Source organism: Xiphophorus hellerii, chromosome 2 (genome assembly GCF_003331165.1).
Source record: "Xiphophorus hellerii strain 12219 chromosome 2, Xiphophorus_hellerii-4.1, whole genome shotgun sequence".
Lineage (NCBI taxonomy): Eukaryota > Metazoa > Chordata > Actinopteri > Cyprinodontiformes > Poeciliidae > Xiphophorus > Xiphophorus hellerii.
In genome coordinates, this window is record NC_045673.1 from 20903245 (window position 1) to 20924403 (window position 21159).

General features: G+C 42.3%; 2 protein-coding genes across 3 annotated transcripts in view; both read left to right on the plus strand.

Moving 5' to 3' along the window:
• Positions 1-4475, plus strand: part of spire2 (spire-type actin nucleation factor 2) — a 37651-nt gene extending 33176 nt beyond the window's left edge. The window contains exons 14-15 of one of the 2 annotated variants that reach the window (XM_032548703.1): positions 314-411; positions 3311-4475. In XM_032548703.1, the coding sequence (XP_032404594.1) occupies positions 314-411; positions 3311-3611 (399 nt within the window). In that variant the 3' untranslated portion in view covers positions 3612-4475. Of the gene's footprint in view, positions 1-313; positions 412-3310 lie in introns of those variants that run through there. The other variant, XM_032548713.1, reaches the window with a different exon arrangement.
• A 2650-nt stretch (positions 4476-7125) lies between these two features.
• The window catches only part of sntb2 (syntrophin, beta 2), a 31931-nt gene continuing 17897 nt past the window's right edge, over positions 7126-21159 (plus strand). Inside the window, exon 1 of the mRNA XM_032587524.1 lies at positions 7126-8094. Coding sequence (XP_032443415.1) covers positions 7371-8094 — 724 coding nt within the window. The 5' untranslated portion in view covers positions 7126-7370. The remainder of the gene's footprint in view (positions 8095-21159) is intronic.

Below are 21159 nucleotides of genomic sequence, written 5' to 3' on the forward strand. Positions count from 1 at the left end.
TGGATGTGTGGTTTTGTGCAGTGTAGGTTTGGATTTGTTGTGCTTTTTGTGTTTGTGGTCCATGTGGTGCTGTGGCTCATCTGTGTTAATGTCACTCTAATCGTTAATTAAAAATGTCTGCATTTGTTTGTAGGTGTGTTCAGTGCTTTCTTGCTGTGCAATGAGAGTAAAATAATACTGACCTATTGTATGAATAAATTGTATGAATCAGTTATTATCAGTATGTATTTTAATGAACATTTCTTAACATCACATGACTGTTTCTTTTCCTCCAACTTTCTGACTGGATGTTGTTCACGTTTCTTGAATTCAGATGAAGATTCCCTCCAAGAAGATGGCTCATATTCCTGTGTACACTGTGGGATTTCACAGCACCCCAAAAGGCCATGGACACAAAAGCCAAGTCTACAAGTGAGTCTTTGCATTTATTAAGCAATTTAAAAAGTCTAAGTAACTGGATACTCTATGTTGGTCCCAAAGAAAAGGTGATCGTAACACAATCAATTTGTCTGCCAAGAGCAGGCTGTTGCCAACAGAACTGGGTCAACTCAACATTTAAGCCAAAAGAAAGAAAAGAGAAGTATATATTTCCAGTCCCTCCTCCACAGTAGGACAAATATGTGTGTTTCGTAGCCGTCAAACACAGCTGTCCCCAAACTCTTACTTTCGAGGGGAAACCCTGCAACTTTAAAAGTCTTTCATTTGCGGCAGCCATTCAGTACCGGACAAAACGCCTTTAAGTGGCGACAAGGGAAGCTGTGTTTAGTTCAGGCTCGGCAGGTGAAAACATCGTAAAGTCTCACCGTTCTCCAGAATGTTGCCACTTTTAAACATGTTATTGGAGCACATTCATGCAAATCACTGGTGGGAACCAATGTGAGTCTCACACATCACATCTTTATTAGGTGATTTTATGGAAATGTATGAAATTTGTTTATAATTCTTTGTTTTGTTTTTTGGGGGATTTTTTTTTTTTAACCTATTCTCAACAATTATGAAAGACGGAAAATATAGAATAGCAGAAGTATTTTTAGACTCTGCAGCCTCTGATTTATTGGTTTGCCCAGCAGTATTTGGTTGTGTTTTTCACTGAGAGCGACACTCTGACATAGGCTCTGACGCATTTGATTAAGCAAATACTCTTTGTTGAATTATCTTTAATGAAGAGGAGAAGTTACTGTTAGTGGCAGCTTTAGAACATTAATTAAAAGTTTCTTGTAATCTTTGAAGGTGGTTTTGCTCGGTGGTTTATTTGATGCTCAGGTTCCAAAAGCCAGTCTGCAGTCACGCTGCACAACTTTCTCAGTACGTCTCTGGCACTGCTGGATTTCTCTCTCAGGTTATCTTTGCTAATTGGAGCACTAAATTCTGTCCGTGTGCCGACCGCAGATTCACCTCACAACCACAGATTTCCTTTCACGACGAAAGATTTGACCTAAGACAGCTGATAATCGCACAGTGTAAACCTGGCTTCAGATTAAGAAAATGTTCTCTTACATGTTCGGTTATCTCTTGACAAGAATAAAAAGGAGTAAGTAGCACCGAAAGTCCAAAGAAAAACCATCAGGAAGGTCAGAGAGCTGTTGAACCAGACCGCTTTAAAATAATATAAGAAAGTCTGACTAAGAAAACAAATTATATATAAAGAAGAAAACCAACAATGAAATCCGCACAAAACAGAAAGTCCAACTAAGCTCAATGCAAGAGGGATATCTCCAGATATATGCACAGTGTTGTATGTATGGTGGATTGCACTCTGAATTCAGCTAACTTAACGTTAAATGTTCAATGGAAACTCAGGCAGCAAAACGGCTGAGCTTTTTTACTCACATTGGGAATGAAGATGGCCTGACTCTGGACATAAATTAATTGTAAAACCAAGTAATATTTAAATGTTGTTTCTCTCCATTTATCTTTTTATTTGTAGTTTATATTCCTTAATGTTTAAAGTTCCTCTTTATCCCACTTTTCATCTCATTAGTGACGATTTACTAACTTTTCCCCGAATAAGAACTAGAAGCTGGCCTCCTCAAGCCAGTCACCTCCACCTCACACACACACTCCCTCCTTCCTTTGTTGTGTAAGTGTGTAATCAGTGCAGCGCCTCCTACACGGCCTCTAAGCAGCCATTATGTAATAATTACCCAGCTGTCACTACGACCCTCCCGCCTTGAAGGCAGCCAGTTGGTGAGAAGCAGAGCTGGTGTGGTGTAGTGTTTCTCTGCTCTCTGGGAGGTTTTCATTTTACAACTGAGATTGTTGTTCTTTCAATCAAAAAGCTCAGTCTTCTCCACAGTGACTGATTTTCCTGGCTCACTGCTGAAGCATCATTTTTATGCTTTAGTTCACTTCAATATTTGTTTTGCTTTCCATTCATCCAAGCATTTCATCCACTTGAGATCATAGATATGAAGCTTTTTTTTTTTTTTAATTGTTTGTTTATACTCTGCTTCCACACGCTTTTTTCTTTCAATCTGACTTTGGTAGAAAGGAACATAAAATCTACTTTATCTTCCAAAAATATAAGTTGCAAAGTGAACTATTTGGACCGAGACTGTCAGACTGCATGTTATTGCAACAGTTTTCCCGAAATTGAATTGGCTCACAGTCCTGCCAAAAGTGTTGTAAAAATGTAAACATAAATAAATGTGTCAACTATTTCCAGGTGTTTACTACCAGTGCATAGATAAAAAGATTTTTATTCTTTTTTTGTCGTGATGAACAGTATTTTCCAAAAATAAGTTGCAAAGTGGACTATGTGGGATGAGGTTATCGCAGTATTGACTGAACTACTTGTAATAAGCGATCACAGTTATTTTGATGCATTACTAGTTTTGGAGAATTTTGTTTACATTTTTTTTTACAACCAGAAAAAAGGTCAAACCCTTTATAGGAGCAAAATGCTCTCGCTCATAAAAGTCTGATGATGTCAGATTTGTGTAGTTTTTCAGTTTCAATGCATCCGACCCTTTCATCTGAACTAAGCATAAAAATATAAACTCTCCAATGTGGGCTAAGCCTTGTTAATCCCCCCCAAACTCCTCCAATTTTCTCCAGGCTGCAGTTATTCTTGTGCATCCTTTTTTACAGACTTTTTCCTTCCACTCAGCTTTCCATAAATATGTTTGGATACCGTGTTTCACTTTTTGAATTGAATTACTGAAACAAACTAAAATTTCAATTCTGTTCTACTGTAACATGATGCACTTGTGTATTATCCCAGTTATAGATTCAATGTTGTAATTATTTGTCTACATGTCTGATTTATATAAGATGTGAAGGCATCCCCATCCTCCGTTTCTGCTTGCAGATCCCTGCGGACTCTGTCCCGCCGCTCAGTGGAGGAGGAGTTCCCACACCTGTACGCTCACGGCTGCACGCTGCGTGACATCTGCGCCGAATGCACAAAGTTCGTCGCTGATGTCGTCTCCTCCAGCCGCCGGAGCCTGGACATCCTCAACAACACTCCAAAGAGAGAGGCCAAAGCCGCTCAGAGGCCACAGCTGCAGCGACAGTCCAACTTTGAGGCTTTGCCTCAACCAAACCATCACCACCAACAACCTTCATCACACCTCCACCGCAGCGAGATGGTCCACAGCACGAAGCAATGACTGGCTCAGACTCTGACCTCACTGTGCACACGTTTGTATTTAAAGAGGGGAGGGCTCTCCGAGGGTTGCAGCGTGTCTTAATAATCATATAATCCAGTAAAGGTGCTTCAAAGTTAATTTTGCTGGGTTGGAGCATTAAATGTATCATTTAATAGTCAAGTTTAGGTCTAAAAGATGAAAAAAAAAATATCACTGAAGCTGTTAAGAACTCTTTAGCAAGAATGTAGAGATGCCAGCTTTTTGCACAACTGCTTTCCCTTCCTTATCTCACCATCTCACTCTCAACACACTTGTTCACTTAAATCTCTCTCTGCATCTGCCCTATCTGCTGCACCAAACCTTCACTCTTCACTCATACATTTTGGGCGGGAGGGGTTCAATCAGAGGGGAGCGCTGGAGGTTGAGAGGCAGGGCTGCGAGGTTAAAGCTGTGCAGTGTTGCATTAGCATTTAACTCCAATGGGTTGCCTTGTTTTTTTTGTCATGAATGTACCTTACAAGAACAAAATTGCAAATCTAATAGCTTGTAAACAATAAAATATTTATTTATTTTTAACCATTAAAAAGGGGAGTTAAAAACAATCTGCTGCATAACGAGCCCTCTCTGGCGACGCTTGTGAAAACCCCAGACCTGCAGAAGGGTGGGTGGGGTTGGGGATGGGGTGAAACGGCAGCGACACTGTGAATGTAACAGGGTGAAGCTGCGGGCCGCAACTTTAGCCGACGTAGCATGACGACCGCGGTGAGAGGCGAGCAGGTGAATCTCCCGCCTCTCTCACTCCCACATGGACGCTTTGCAATCTGTCCTGGTTTTGTAAACACAAAGTGAACCTCGGCTGCAATAAAGATCCAGTGACAAACACAACCAGTGCTGCATCTGCGAGTTTTACTGTGGGCTCACCAAACAACAGAGGAGCACAGCTGTCCTGCAACAGTACAAATTTGACTGATCAGAACAAGCAGTTAATATGTTGCACTGAGCATCTTGGAACATCTTTAATATCACGCTTGAGCAGACATTAAAGATGTCTGTTTGTGTAGGCTGCTACTTTTTGTTCATATTTTTGTGTTTCCGTACTTTTGAAATTGATGTTTAGATAACTAGAAGGAGGTATTGGACCTTCGGGGGTTCCTGCGTTTTGGTGCGTTGCATGGGTCAAAAATTGGCAGCAACATATGGAACATATTTTGGTTAATTTTATGTGTAAAGTTATTTATGAATAGACTACTCTACCTGTGTCTCTCAGATGCAAAAAAAAAAGGCTTTGGGATAGAAAATGTAAGCATATTTTTTCTCCTCGTGTCGCCCAGTCTTCAAATATTCATTCATTCAGAAAATATAACCTTTTTAATAAATGTTCTATTAAATATTAATTTTATAAAACTATTTAAAAAATGCATTTTTGATAGGGCAAAGATTACTCTGTTTAATTCGAAAGGCACATAAAAAATAAGAACCATGATACAAATTAACTTTTTCCTAATATACAGATGGCAACAAAAAGTATAATTTACATCAATACACTAGTGTTATGTAACGATAAAGTAAAAAGCTAGAACCACTGGAAGAAAATTTAGATAACCAGGAGGGTTAATTAAAAAAAAAAGTTAAATGACAGCAACTGTAAAGTGAGTCTTCCTTTAAAGTGAGTCCCAACCATTTATACCCGAAGAGCAAAATGAATTGAAAAATATTTTAAACGTTTGTAAAATGAGCAGAAGTGAGTGTCTGGCTTCATGGTTTCTAAAAGCGGTATTGATGGGAAAATGAAAGTGTCTTGTAAGCAGCAGAGGAATCCATTAATGAAGTAAACGGAGGCTCCGCTTTCTTGTCCGGGATCAATGTGGCCTGTACGGAAGCCCCGCCTCCTGATCATGAATAAATAATTAGGTCTGCGCTCCTATTGGCTGCTTCCTCCTGTCATCTGGCTCTGACTTTACTCTCCCGCAGAAGCTGATGTAGGTCAAGAGCGCGCAATACTTCTTAGACTCGAAAAGGAAAACGGGTGATTATACTTTCACAATAAAAGCATAGAGAAACCGCAATGAATCTTTCATTCATTGCTGTTGTTGCTTCAAGCTTTTAACCATAGTTTTAAAAATGTAAATTTTTGATGCTGCTATTTATGTCTGATTATTTAACTTTTGTTTATTATAATTTTTGTAGGTTAGTTTATTTCCAACATAATCCAAATTTACCAAGTTACCAAAAATGACTAAAAGTGAATCACACAAAAATATTCACTTGCCAATAATTTCGTTGATTTAAAGAGAAAATTATCTTTAAATAAACCCATATTTGTAATAATATGAGTTAGTGTATTATTTTGTTTGCTCGTTTTGTTTTGTGATCTCTTTCCTGTTTTTGTGTCTGCCTAAATTTTTAACTTTTTTCTTAATTAGATTGGGTATTCAACATACCTGTTGAGCCAATATTATTCAAATAAAAATCTAATTTGGGCAACAAAGAATTCAGTTAAAATTTAATTATCACAATTCAATTTAAAAATACTTTATTATTTGAGGGATATTAAATATTGTAACTCATAATTTTCTTTTAGAGTATTGTAGATACTGATGGCTGTATCGAGGAAGGATCTCCTGTACAGGTCTTTATTACAAGCAAGTCTTAAAAAGCCTCTGGCTGATTTGTTGTTGTATAACAGTCTGATGAAGAGACTGCAGAGTTGTCCATCATTTTCTCTATTTTCTGAAGAATCCCTTTTTTTCCACAATAACCTCCAGATGTTCCAGAACCATCCCCAGAACAGAATCAGCACCTTTTTTTTTTAATCAAGTTGTGTAGCCGTTTTAGATCCCGCTCTGATGCTACTACCCCACACCTGGGACGAGTTTGGACCTCTTTTTGCCTTCAGAACTGTTCCAATTCCTTGTGATTGAACAGTGTCAGAAATTTTAGATTTTAGATTTGTTAGGTGTTCTCAGTATGACTTACTGTTGCTTTTTTTTGTTCACTGCATATTGTCACTTGTTCTGACCACTCTCTGTAAAGCTGAAAGATGACTGTGGATGCAAATTTCAGCAGATTATCAGTTTCTGAAATATTCACAATAGCCTGTCATCAGCGATCATTCACCACATATATCTCTGGACAGATTGACTGATTTGTTATTTTAGTTAGCAGGGAATTTAACTGATGCCTCTAATAAAAGTGTCCAATATATGTGCATACTTTTCCATCATATTAAAATTTAAAATCATCGAATTTTTACAACATTGAGGCTCTCGCAGCAGCGGTATCTTATAGTGGATTTTTACATCCTTAGGAAATTTTATTATTTTTCCAAAAGTATTAGACAAAAATCGTGTTAAAAGTCATTTTCTAACGATAGTCTTTTGGAATAAAGTGCTCTCGGGTTGCCTTGATTCTCAAAACCTATGAAAACGAATAGTTTATTTCGGTGATTTTTGACAGCATTTATTTTGAAAGGTTTTAGCGGATGTGACAGAGTTGTCCTCATGCTAACTTCAGTGGAAGTCGGTCAGCTTTAGAGCTTGAACTAATCAACAAGCCCTCCGAGGCTTGCCGCTCGCAGCCGCTCGTTCTCCTCCTCTCCTTGTGTTCTTGGAGTTCCTGTGTTCTCCCCCCCCTCCACCCACAGTGGGAGTGGGAGTGGGTGTGTCGATGCGAACCAGTGTAGCCTCCTCGCTGCCTGTGCGCACTCTGAAAAAGAGGAAAAAGTTGACGATGAGTTCAGAGTGAGAGCGGCCCGCCTCGGAGCAGGCCAACCGTCGGGGAATGGCAGTCTGGACCAGAGCGGACAAAAACGGCCAGCTGGACCTTCTGCTCCGCGACCGCTGGATCCGAGTGGCGGCCGAACTCACGCGGGAAACGCTGACTTTAACTGCCGAGGCGGAGGCGAGCGGACAGGGGGGAAATCACTGGGACTACCCGCCGGCTGGCCTCCGAAATGGCATGTCGAACGGAAACGACCCTGGATCGAGCCCGGGGAACCCTGGTCGCGGTTCCTCCTCGGGTCAAGACCAACTTCAGAATCAGAATCACGTGGTTCGGGGACGCAGTAGCAGCCCGGGTCGAGGAAGCGTCAGCCGGAGTCAGTACGATGGAAACTACGGTGTGAACAGTTCTGGGAAGTACCCGGTGAACGGCGCAAACTCTGACTTCGGGAGCCCCGGCTCCGGCTACGGGAGTCCTGGGTCAAGCTTCGGGTCGAGGCAAGGCGACCCCCCGGTCAACTTAGACGGCTCCTCCGAAGCGGTGCGGAAAGTCCGAGTTGTCAAACAAGAGTCCGGCGGGCTGGGGATCAGCATCAAGGGAGGGCGGGAGAACCGGATGCCCATCCTCATCTCCAAGATCTTCCCGGGGCTCGCCGCTGACCAGAGCCGTGCGCTCCGGGTGGGCGACGCGATCCTATCCGTGAATGGGAACGACCTCCGGGAGGCGACCCACGACATGGCGGTCCAGGCGCTGAAGAAGGCCGGGAAAGAAGTCACGCTAGAGGGTAAGTGGGCCAACGCGAGAGCGGGGATTTGAAGGCCGCGGTCTGAACACACCTACCAAACTTTTATACACTCAAGTCAACAACAGGTGGCAGTTAGTGCTATGAATCTTTACTTATCAATTTAATTGCACACTTGAAAAATGATAAATATAGACTAAAGAAACTTTCAAACCAGAACCAAACTCAACAGGGCAAAGTGAACCTTCATCTCAACATGGACCCAGTCTGCTCTTCTTGAACTAATGTTCAGTGTTTTGTAAACTTTCATAACTCTTTGTTGTTTTGTAAGGTAAAATAGTAGAAAACCAACCTAAATAGAAACTTATTTTACTCAATCTATGACCAAAAGGAGATGTAGAAGCCTAGTCAGTTCAGCTGAACACCACATTACATCTGTGTAAAATTAATCACAATTTTGGTCAGGATTGGCTCACATTGCATCTTCTACAGGAGTCTCAATAAATCAGAATATCATTAACAAGCTAATTTATTACAGTGATTATTTACAAACAATGAAAGCGATCTACTATTTAGATTATTTACAGGCAGAGTAGCTTTTTTTTATGTCTGGCAATTTTGAGGATTATGGCTTATATGTAGTGAAAACCAAAATTCAGTTTTGAAGAAAATTTTAATATTACAATTGCTGATATAGAAACTCCCTCACAATAATGGTGAAGACTGCTGACCTGAGCAGACAGTCCATGTGGTAAACCACAATAGGCCATTTCAAAAGATGGATGTTCAAACATTTTACCAGAAAGTTGAGCAGAAGGAAAACATTTGGCTGAAAAAGATGCAATCAGCAGGGTTAACCACAGCCTTGCAAACCTTGTGTTGAGACAGTTCTGAATTAGAGACGATGCCAAAAGTCTTACTTGGGATGAGGACATAAAAGACAGAACTGTTGCTTAGAGGTACTAATTGTTCTGTTTCAGATGAGTTTGGCTTTCTCATTTAATTGGGAAATGAAAGTCCGAGGCGAGGTCCAGCGTTTCTAGAACTAACGATGCAGAAAGATGATGGCCGCTAACAAAACAATATGGACTTTCATTACACCTAAACAGAAACGCAGGCAGATCGTCTCCATGTCACGTCGCATTGATGCAGTAATTCATGCAAAAGGAGCCCCAACTAAGTAATGAGTGCATATACAGTACAATATATGGACAGGCTTTTGAGTAGACTAGCATTTTGCAGTACAAACTCTTTATTTGACTTATGTAAAGTTCTAATTTTTTGGGAAACAAAATTTTGGGTTTCCATTAGATGCAATCCATTTGTATTCAAAATCAACTGTAAAAGACAACTATAACTACAGAGCTATAACTGAAAGGAGAAATAATACCAGAATTAATTCAGCTTAAAAGAAAACAAAACTTTTAGTGGAAACAGGAGTTTAACCACTGTGCTGGTCAGGCTTAAAGGCATTACAGTTTGTTAAAAGTTCAACTTTAACAGATGGGATTTATTTGTTTGTGAATGGTGTCTTTGAAGTGCAAAGTGAATATTATAGAGTGTTTTTTATAGTGTGTAATAAGTGTAGTAATGCATCGTTTAATTTTTTCCTGGCTAAAACGTATTTTGGGGTTTTGCCTTTTTTGAATTTCTTTCTTTCTGAGGACTACAGACAATAAAAGTACAAAGAGTACAAATGTGCCGCCAGTTCTTAGACATAGTTGTTTTAAATCCATAAAACATGAAAGAATTACAAGTTTATTACACGTCTTCGTCCCAAACTGCTTTTTTTTTTTTTTAGACAATAGTGGGAAGAAAATCTGATTTTTCATTACGTGAACCAGTCAGAGCCGATTAACACTTATTGTATGCCATCTTAAGGAAACACAGTCCTGTGTTGATATCTGAGCAGATGGAGAAGTTCAAGCTGCATTGATTCAAATCAGCTGAACACAAATCCTTTGATTAGTGTAAACAGGAATTTAAGCACAGCTGTGGTCAGGTTTGCATGTAAAAGGATCAAAGGTCAATGCAGGATTCAACTAATGAGATTTATCTGTGGAAATCTTTACAAGCTCTTGCCATGTGCCAAATTCATGCTTTCTTATATTTGGTGGTATTTTGCCATTTAAAATAAAAATGACTTTTAGAGAAAACAATCTACTGATGATATGAATTGGGAAAATATATATTGATGAAAAATATAACAATATTGGTAATGATGAACCTTTACTTGCAGTTGTGTTATTATGTTTTGACTGCAGCTCAACATATTTTGCAGCTCTAATACAAATATATCACTGCATATACAGCCAGAACCTCCCAAAAACAGACCTAATCCACGTCACTACAACAGTTGAAGAAAAGTAAATGAGGGGTTTGCATGTGATTAGTTTTTATTGCACAATTGGTGCACATTTTGAAGTTGCGTGTTTACTGAAACCTTATTTGTTTGGGTTTTTCTTTGGTTTGAGTCTGCAGTTGGCGATCACCACAGTTTAACTTGACTAAATTAGGCCAACGGGACATTCAGGTGACTCATAGCAGCCCAGTTTAATTTGCTCTAAATGTCAACTCTTGTTTTATTTTTAACTGCAAGTCAAAAGTTTGCTGCAAGTTATCTCAATGGGAGGTAACCGTGGCAGCTACCGGTAATTGTTGTCATCTGAGGAGATTGTTGATAATGTTTTTGTCTCGATGTGCGCTCCACAACCGGCATGGTGACGTGTGCTGAAGGTGTGAAGCCATGGTGTCCTAAAGTTATCCAGCAGTTAGTCACATTAAAAATGAATACGGTGCAGTCATGTGAAACAAAAAACACCCCACAATATCTTTGTCTGAAGTTGGTTTTTTTTACTTATCTCTGGAAAAAAAATCAATTCAGTTTCAGAAAAACGTACACAGACACAAAATAAGTAAATACCAGCGTTTTACTCTTTAAACAAAAGATTTTAACAATTGTGTGTTGCAGCTGAGGAAAAAGTTAGGATACCCTAATAATTTTAGGGTATCCTAACTAAGCTCCCTCTGAAACAAAGTAGCATTCAAGGTGGATGCAGTGGTTTTCCAGTGGACAGGCCCTGCTACAGTCCCAAACCATGACACGTCCACCTCCATGCTTAGCAGTGGGTGTGAGGCTCTTTTCCTAGGTTGCTGTATTTACTTTATTACTAGGTCCTCGGTTCTGGAGCTCAAATAATTCACCTCTCTCCAAAGAGCATGACTCTAGGTGGGTGGCTATGGACCTAAAGTTTTATTGCAATATTTTGAGGTAACAATAAAAGTGAAGATGAGAAGAAGTTATTACTTCTTTTTTAGGTAACTGTGTGGGTTTGTGACTGCATGACACAGCAATTATTGTCCCACAAACTCAAAAACTGCTCCTGAAAAACAAACCCACTTGCATTGTGCTTTTGTGGGACAATATTCATATAAATAAATGTGATTTGTGTCACTAAAATGCACACAATTTATTGGTATTTATTGATTTGATTTGACTTATTGGTTCATTCCAGACATGTCAACCGTTGCGTCGAACATATCCACATTAGCGTTGGTGTGAATCTGCATCTATGCATAAATCCAATGAGAATATTTGCTGATATTGTCAATGAACTAACAGTGGAGAAAATAGTAAAACAGACAATCCCAACAATATGGACAGTTTTGGAATTTATTGTGGCAACGATAAATCAACATTCTTATCATGAAAAAGTGTTTCACCATAAATGATAAACGATTTGATACAAGCCTGTCCCCATCTGGAAGGTCTGCTCTTTGTCTAAATTTTTTCTGAAAGCTGACACCCTTCATATATTCTTAGAGAATACAGTTTTCTTTCTTTCACACCTCCTACTAAAGTTCAATCTGTTTGGTTTCTTCCAGATTTGAGTGATTTGCACTCTCATATTGGTTAGAGTCCAGTGGAGTTCCTGTCATGATATTTGAGTTTACATGGATACTCCTGTCAGCATCTTGCGGTCTGCTTTCAGGGTGGACTTGCTGGGACAGCCAGATTTGGTCATGTTATGAGTTATCCTAATTGTCCTCCACTAGTATATGATTTGATTTTATTTTTTACAGTGAAATGGCTGGTTTTATATCTTTTGAGGCCTCTTTAAATCATATCTCCAGTCTTGTTTCTGAAGGTTTGACCGTTCTCAGGATCTCACCATGGCGTTCCCTCTCACTTTAATGCTTAGGAGCATCAAATTGAATGTTTAAGTGAACAGTGAACCTTCAAATTGCTACAATGTTTTATACATGTTGCTCCCGATGTGATACAGCGGTATGTTTTAGCCATTTTAAGTGGGATTAAAAGAGCACTATATGTAAATATACTCCAAGACGCACATGTTAAGTCAAAATGATTGTATTTAAGCTGAAACTATTGCATCATTTTAGCCATTTAATTATTTAGTTTTATGATTAATTCAATATTACTTTTATTTTTTTACTCTGTGTTGTCATTAGTGTATAGTGTTTCTGTTAATCTTATTTTGCTCTGTCCACTTTATGCTGTGACAGCATAAATTTCCCACTTCTGGGACTAATAAATGATTATCTAATCTTATTTTGGGGCGTCCTACTTTATTCCTTATCAGAAATATAATTTTATTCCATTCATTTTGGATCATTGTTCATTTGTAAAACTCAAAATCCTCAGTATTTTTAATGTTTCTTGTGACTTTGTCATCAGAGGATCATGCTGATTTTATTATTCGAATCAGAAGAAGCTGGTGGCGTTGTTTGTAATAAATCTGAAAGAGAATATTTAATGTAATCCGATTATATTGAACACCAACGCCAGAGGTGACGTGTTTGTCGTAAAACCCGCTACACAGGGCTTCATAAACCAGCATTAGGGTCTCAAACCGGGAGCATTTTTGTTGAACGTTGTAGACAGGCGGACTGCAGAGCCCTGAGGGTTTGGAAACTTAACATTGGGAACGGCTAAAAGCTGTGTTTAATGGCGCGGAATAAACGTGGGTTGAATTCTGACGAGCGCAAATTGTAGGAACTAATCAATGAGGGACACATTTCCACTGAAGTCAAAACCAGGCCTGTTGTGTTCCTCCCAACATAAAACCAAGTGAACACAACAGACGTTTTCAGCAATCTGTTCTGTGAAAATGTGATTTTATTTTATTTTTTTCCCACTCAGAATCAGATTAGTCAAGCTATTTATCTTTTATAATCAGAGAAACAGCAGAGTCTTTGTGCTTCCCAGGAATGAAACGTTTTTGGTTTGAAACCACAGATTGAACTTTGCCTGCTGGCGCCTCTGTGAAAAGCAGCGACCCCCCTCGGGCGTGCTGAGGAGAAAGGCTTCGTGTGCTGCTGCAGGAATCTGTCAGCTGCCTGTCATCGGAGCGTTTGTGGATCTGCCACTGCTTCGTGAAAGGAGCGGCGGTCAGTCAGAGTGAGGCTTGACCTTCCAGAACGCAGTGGAAGCACACAAATACATAAACTCCCAGATATTCCCTCAATTAGCTCCGGAGCCCCACATTCCTGACCTCCGCTCACACGTGCTTATTTGGGGCAGAGGTCAGTCATCTGACTTGCATGGTTCGTGCTCCTCCGCAGCCTTTAGCGATTTAAATTATTCATGTTGCAGAGATTGATCCGAAGCCACTTCTGTAAACAGAAAATAACCAGCCGTTTTTCCAGTGATCAGCAACACGGCCTGCAGAGGGAGGTTTATGGCTTGCATCCCGCTATTTAAACTCAGTCCCACAAACTCTTGTTCCTTTCTGAGCTCTTCCAGGAATGAAGCTCATGCTGCCTTCACTGCAGCTCAGTTCAGCCTGTTCTTCTCCTAACACCTTTAACACGCCTGACTCACGCTTACTTTACACTTCTTTAAGTAGATGAAGCACTTAATGCTCAGGCCAGCGTTTGTGACTGTCCTGAAGTTTGCAAGCAGAGCTGAAACAATTAATCGGATGAATTGTGATTAATAAATGTATGAAATAGTTAACTAATTTAATAATCAATTAATCATTAACTCGAGTGGAGACTCAAAAAAAAGGTTATTTGCATAAAAAAGGTGAAGCTAATCCAAAATTGTATCAAATATGTATACGTTTTGCATTAAAGATCAAACACCTTTGCCAAAACTAGTATTAGCTTTCACACAGTTCAAATTCACTAAATGAATGCTGTGTTGTTGCTCTTTAGGCAATCAAATGTTTGTCGTCTTATTTTTTAAAAATGAATTGAATTTTGTTTATTTGCATCCATTAATGTATTTGGTAACACTTTATTTGACGGGGTGTGCATAACCCTGACATTACACTGTCATAAACATGATATAACACCTGTCATGAACATGAAGGAGTCTTTATGAATGTTGTCACAAAGTGTCATTCGGTAAATAATGACACTTATAATGGAAAGTTGCTTTAAATGTTGGAAATATTGACACGTCAATGCAAAAGTGGCACTTTTAATAGACTTTCAGGGCAACTTTTAGAGCAACTTTGCATTAAAAGTGTCATTTTATGCCAAATGACACTTTATGACATCAGTCAGACATTCATAAGGACTCCTACATGTTCATGACAGGTGTTATGTCATGATTACGACAGTATCATGTATTTCTAATATCGTATTAAAAATGTTTAAGTAGTTAGATGAAAAATCTGTAGAATGTGCCCATCCATCCATCCATCCATCCATCCATCTTCTTCCGCTTATCCGAGGTCGGGTCGCGGGGGCAGCAGCCTCAGAAGGGAGGCCCAGACTTCCCTCTCCCCAGCCACTTCTTCTAGCTCCTCCGGGGGAATCCCGAGGCGTTCCCAGGCCAGCCGAGAGACATAGTCCCTCCAGCGTGTCCTGGGTCTTCCCCGGGGCCTCCTCCCGGTGGGACGTGCCCGGAACACCTCACCAGGGAGGCGTCCAGGAGGCATCCTGACCAGATGCCCGAGCCACCTCAACTGGCTCCTCTCGATGTGAAGGAGCAGCGGCTCTACTCTGAGTCCCTCCCGGATGACTGAGCTTCTCACCCTATCTCTAAGGGAGAGCCCAGCCACCCTACGGAGAAAACCCATTTCGGCCGCTTGTATCCGCGATCTCGTTCTTTCGGTCATTACCCAAAGCTCATGACCATAGATGAGGGTGGGAACGTAGATCGACCGGTAAATCGAGAGCTTCGCTTTTTGGCTCAGCTCTCTCTTCACCACGACGGACTGGTACAGCGCCCGCTTGACAGCAGACGCTGCGCCAATCCGCCTGTCGATCTCCCGCTCCCTTCTTCCCCCATTCGTGAACAAGATCCCGAGATACTTAAACTCCTCCACTTGGGGCAGGACACCCCCCCTGACCCGGAGAAGGCACTCTACCCTTTTCCGGCTCAAGACCATGGCCTCGGATTTGGAGGCACTGATCCCCATCCCGGCCGCTTCACACTCGGCTGCGAACCGCTCCAGCGAGAGCTGCAGATCACGATCTGATGAAGCCAAAAGGACCACATCGTCTGCGAAAAGCAAAGATGAGATCCTAAGGCCACCAAATCGGATCCCCTCAACACCTTGGCTGCGCCTAGAAATTCTGTCCATGAAAGTGATGAACAGAATCGGTGACAAAGGGCAGCCCTGGCGGAGTCCAACTCTCACCGGAAACGAGCCCGACTTACTGCCGGCAATGCGGACCAGACTCTGACACCGGTCATACAGGGACCTGACAGCCCGTATCAAAGGGCCCGGTACCCCATAGTCCCGGAGAACCCCCCACAGGGCTCCCCGAGGGACACGGTCGAACGCCTTCTCCAAGTCCACAAAACACATGTAGACTGGTTGGGCGAACTCCCATGCACCCTCCAGGACCCTGCCGAGGGTGTAGAGCTGGTCCAGTGTTCCACGACCAGGACGAAAACCACACTGCTCTTCCTGAATCCGAGGTTCGACTATCCGACGGACCCTCCTCTCCAGGACCCCTGAATAGACCTTGCCAGGGAGGCTTAAGAGTGTGACCCCTCTATAATTGGAGCACACCCTCCGGTCCCCCTTTTTGAACAGGGGGACCACCACCCCAGTCTGCCAATCCAGGGGAACTGCCCCCGATGTCCATGCGACATTGCAGAGTCGCGTCAACCAACACAACCCTACAACATCCAGAGCCTTAAGGAACTCCGGGCGGATCTCATCCACCCCCGGGGCCCTGCCACCGAGGAGCTTTTTAACCACCTCGGCGACCTCGCCCCCAGAGATTGGAGAGCCCAACCCAGAGTCCCCAGGCTCCGCTTCCTCAGTGGAAGGCATGTTGGTGGGATTGAGGAGGTCTTCGAAGTACTCTGCCCACCGGCCCACAACGTCCCGAGTAGAGGTCAGCAGCACACCATCCCCACTATAAACAGTGTTGGTGCTGCACCGCTTCCCCCCCCTGAGACGCCGGATGGTGGACCAGAATCGCCTCGAAGCCGTACGGAAGTCTTTCTCCATGGCCTCTCCAAACTCCTCCCACGCCCGAGTTTTTGCCTCAGCAACCGCCCGAGCCGCATGCCGCTTCGCCCGCCGGTACCCATCAGCTGCTTCCGGAGTCCCACAGGCCAAAAAGGCCCGATAGGACTCCTTCTTCAGCCTGACGGCATCCCTCACCGAAGGTGTCCACCAGCGGGTTCGAGGGTTGCCGCCGCGACAGGCACCGACAACCTTGCGGCCACAGCTCCGATCGGCCGCCTCGACAATGGAGGCACGGAACACGGTCCACTCAGACTCCATGTCCCCCACCTCCTCCGGGACGTGTTCGAAGTTTTGCCGGAGATGGGAGTTAAAGCTCCGTCTCACAGGGGATTCCGCCAGACGTTCCCAGCAGACCCTCACAACACGTTTGGGCCTGCCAGGTCTGACCGGCTTTCGCCCCCACCATCGGAGCCAACTCACCACCAGGTAGTGGTCAGTGGACAGCTCCGCACCTCTCTTCACCCGAGTGTCCAAGACATACGGCCGCAGATCCGATGAAACGATGACAAAGTCGATCATCGAACTGCGGCCTAGGGTGTCCTGGTGCCAAGTGCACATATGGACACCCTTATGCTTGAACATGGTGTTCGTTATGGACAATCCATGGCGAGCACAGAAGTCCAGCAACAGAACACCGCTCGAGTTCAGGTCGGGCGGGCCGTTCCTCCCAACCACGCCCTTCCAGGTCTCACTGTCATTGCCCACGTGAGCGTTGAAGTCCCCCAGCAGAACAAGGGAGTCCCCAGGAGGAGCACTCTCCAGTACCCCCTCTAAGGACTCCAAAAAGGGTGGGTAATCTGAACTGTCGTTCGGCCCGTAAGCACAAACGACAGTCAGAACCCGTCCCCCCACCCGTAGGCGGAGGGATGCTACCCTCTCGTTCACCGGGGTAAACCCCAACGTACAGGCGCCGAGATGGGGAGCAACAAGTATGCCCACTCCTGCCCGACGCCTCTCACCTTGGGCAACTCCAGAGTGGAAGTATGTCCAGCCCCTCTCAAGGAGACTGGTTCCAGAACCAGAGCCGTGCGTCGAGGTGAGACCGACTATTTCTAGCCGGAACCTCTCGACCTCACGCACTAGCTCCGGCTCCTTCCCCACCAGAGAGGTGACATTCCACGTCCCAAGAGCCAGTTTCTGCAACCGAGGATCGGACCGCCAGGGTCCCCTCCCTCTGCTGCCACCCATCCCACACTGCACCCGACCCCTTTGGCCCCTCCCACGGGTGGTGGGCCCATGGGAGGGGGGGCCCATGTTTCCTCTTCGGGCTGAGCCCGGCCGGGCTCCATGGGTAAAAGCCCGGCCACCAGACGCTCGCCATCGTGCCCCCCCTCCAGGCCTGGCTCCAGAGTGGGGCCCCGGTGACCCGCGTCCGGGCGAGGGAACACCAAGTCCAAAGTTTTCCTTCATCATTGGGGTCTTCAGGCTGCTCTTTGTCTGGTCCCTCACCTAGGACCTGTCTGCCTTGGGTGACCCTACCAGGGGCATGAAGCCCCAGACAGCATAGCTCCTAGGATCATTGGGACACTCAAACCCCTCCACCACGATAAGGTGGCAGCCCATGGAGGAGTAGAATGTGCCCATTTTAAAAAAATAATTTATTACTAAAATATTTGACAGTTATTTCAATAATTGATTAGTCTTGATTAATCCAAACTGTTTCATCTCTAGTAATAACCTGTTTATTTGTTTGCTCTTAAAATGAATTGGATAAGTTGATATTTGGTTAAACTGTCAACACAACGCCAGCCATGCTACCCATCAACTAACTGGAAAGCATTTTTGGAAAAACAAGATTAATGTAAAGATGCTTAATCATAATGAAATGCAACACATTTGTTAAAAACAAACCAAGCATATAAGCAGAAACACCTCGTTCCAGCTCTTTCGTACAGTATTGGTGGCTTTATGTTTTGGGTTTGTTTGCCAGCTACAGAAGTAACGTACTTTCAGTTTTAAGATTAACAGGTGTAGCTTGGCTAAAACTGAGTCATGCGACCAGATGAAGCAGCAGATCGACCACAGAGTGAGTGAGGTGTTACAATGACCCAAGTTCAAACCTCAGTCTGACTGAACTGCTGGGGTGGGTGGGTTACACTTAAAGCCTCTAATGGAAGACTGCTAGCAAGACTGTGAAGAAGTTTATGTTAGCAACATTATTTCTATTTGCTAAATGTCACAATAATCACTGCTTAGAGATAAAAACAAAATAAGATATTTGGTAGAATTTCCTTACTGACTTGGGTAAAATGTTTTTTTTCATATCCTTCCTTAAACTTCTCACAATAATTCGCTGGAATTTGGCCCAGAAGTGTGTAACTCAGTCAGGTTTGTAGGTCGCTGACTCACACACGCCTTTCCAGATCTATCCACAAATGTTCTTATGTGACTGAGACTAAAACATCGACTTTATTGCCCTTACGCCACTCTGTAACTAATGTTCTTACATGCTGAGGGCCACTGTTCATTTGAAGACCCATTTGTGCCCAAGCTTTTAGTTCATGGCTGGTGTTGAGTCGTCTCTTCAAAATGTCCAAATTATGTTTTTTCCTCGTGAATTGCAAAAGTCCTCCCTGTAATAAAACACTCCCCTCAACATAATGCTGCCACCTCCGTACTTCGTAATATGGTGTTTTAAAAATTGCAGGCATTACCATTTTTCCACTAAAGGTAACGGTGGTCGTCTTGGCCAGATACTTCCATTCTAGTTTCTTTAGACTAAAGTATATGTTTTTAAAAGTTAAGATTTTTGTTGAGTGCATTTGTAAACAATAGTTTGTCTTTTTGCTTATCTTTTCAAGTAATGACTTCCTCCATTTCAGCTCATGTCAGAACACAACTTATTTTCCTGTGGAAAGTGTCACTCTCCACCCAGCTTCAGCCAACATCTTTCCAAGATATTTTGGTTTTAACTGTGTACATAGGCAACATGCTTTTCCTATATATCCAGGAAAACCATGTGTTTGTTATTCCCTAGTGCTTATTAAATTCTATAGTATACTGTAATGTTAATTGTTGGAGGTTGTATTTATGTACTCATGACACCATACTAGCTTTATTTATAGAGCGCATTAAACACCAACAAGACCAAAGTTTTGTTCACAAAAATACATGATGAATAGAAAACAATATATAAATATACCAAAAAAATATTTGCTTTTACAATGTTTCCTTTTACTTTGAGCCGACTTTGTGTGTATTTATTTGGATTTATTACGTGATCACTTGCGCTCGACTTCATATTTTAGCAAGGCTGCTCTGCAGATTGTGGTAAAAGATATATTACTGCCATTCTTCAAACTTTATGATGTGGTAAAAATTAATTTCTGAAGAATGTGGGGAGATGTTAATTCATAGCTGTGCTTAAACTTTCTTTGCAGATATAGATTCCAATCAGATGATAAACTATTTAAAAAAAAGAGAGAGAGAGAATGACAAACAACTCCCAAAAGCAACAAATCTATAAATCTGAGTACAGTACTTTGCATACATCTGTCATTTTGTTTTTTGTTGAAGTATGATTTTTATTTATCAATTTCATCATTTAATTTGATTTGATCATTGTTCTAAGCCCATTTGCGACTGATTACTCTGTATTCAGGCCTGCAGCGTTTTGGGAGCTGCAAACTCGGAGTCGGCATCAGAAAAGACACCAGTTCAAGCTCAGAAGCCTCGTTGCTGTTTGATGTGGCCATGCAGCGATGAGCTTTTCTTGCATTGCTGGCACGCTGCCTGTTGTTTTTGCTGCCTTAAATCCACAAGTTTTTAGTTCTGTTCAAATTGATGCTGGTTCACACACATTGAGAAATATATTTACTTTGGATATATATGACAAATACTACTTAATCTTATCCTCTCAGCTGACTGAAAGACGCAGCATCTCATATGTGCTTAATTAGTCTAAACTCAGTTTTGGTTTGCTGCGGGAAAAGGACAGTTTGAGGCTTTTGTTTGAGTAATTAGGAGGAATAAAAAAGGCATTGATGAAATGGGGACAAACCTGGTGAATGTTTTTTTCTCTTGTGCCGACTCTGTTCACTGTCTGTTGGCGTCCTCGGATCCACAGGATCTGAAATTGTCTGCAAAGCCTCAAAAAGAGCTTGTCTGCTTTCTTTCCCATACATCCAAACATCTGATATTTATACCCACAAATACTGTATATTTGATTGGTCCACATTTTTGTGCCTCAACTATAAATGGATGCATTTTTGTTATTAGAAATTTCAGGAGGATCCCTTTGATCCTCAAGGTAATCCACCTTGTCCGTTTTGTTGGGAACCTGCCGGCGCTAAAGTACCATCAATCTGTGCTCTCAGCACAGACGGCAGTAATCTTCAACTGTCGGCGCTGCAGACAATGATAAATGTGATTATTTTTGTCCATAATCTGCTTTATAGTGTGTAGAAAGTTGACACACCCACACTGAAGTCCACTTTTTAGTCCACTAAATACGCTGATCTTTTAGAAAACGGAGTCATGTAATTAAATAAATGTGGTGGCGTAGTGTTGCAAAAGTGCCTTAGCATAAAGCGGTTACTAGTTTTTTTTAAATTGTTTTTTTTTTTATTTTCAAATGCTCTCACTGAGGTTATATCATAATGTAGCAGAGGGGACGGTGTGAATTTGTCTGAGTCCAGACCCCAGT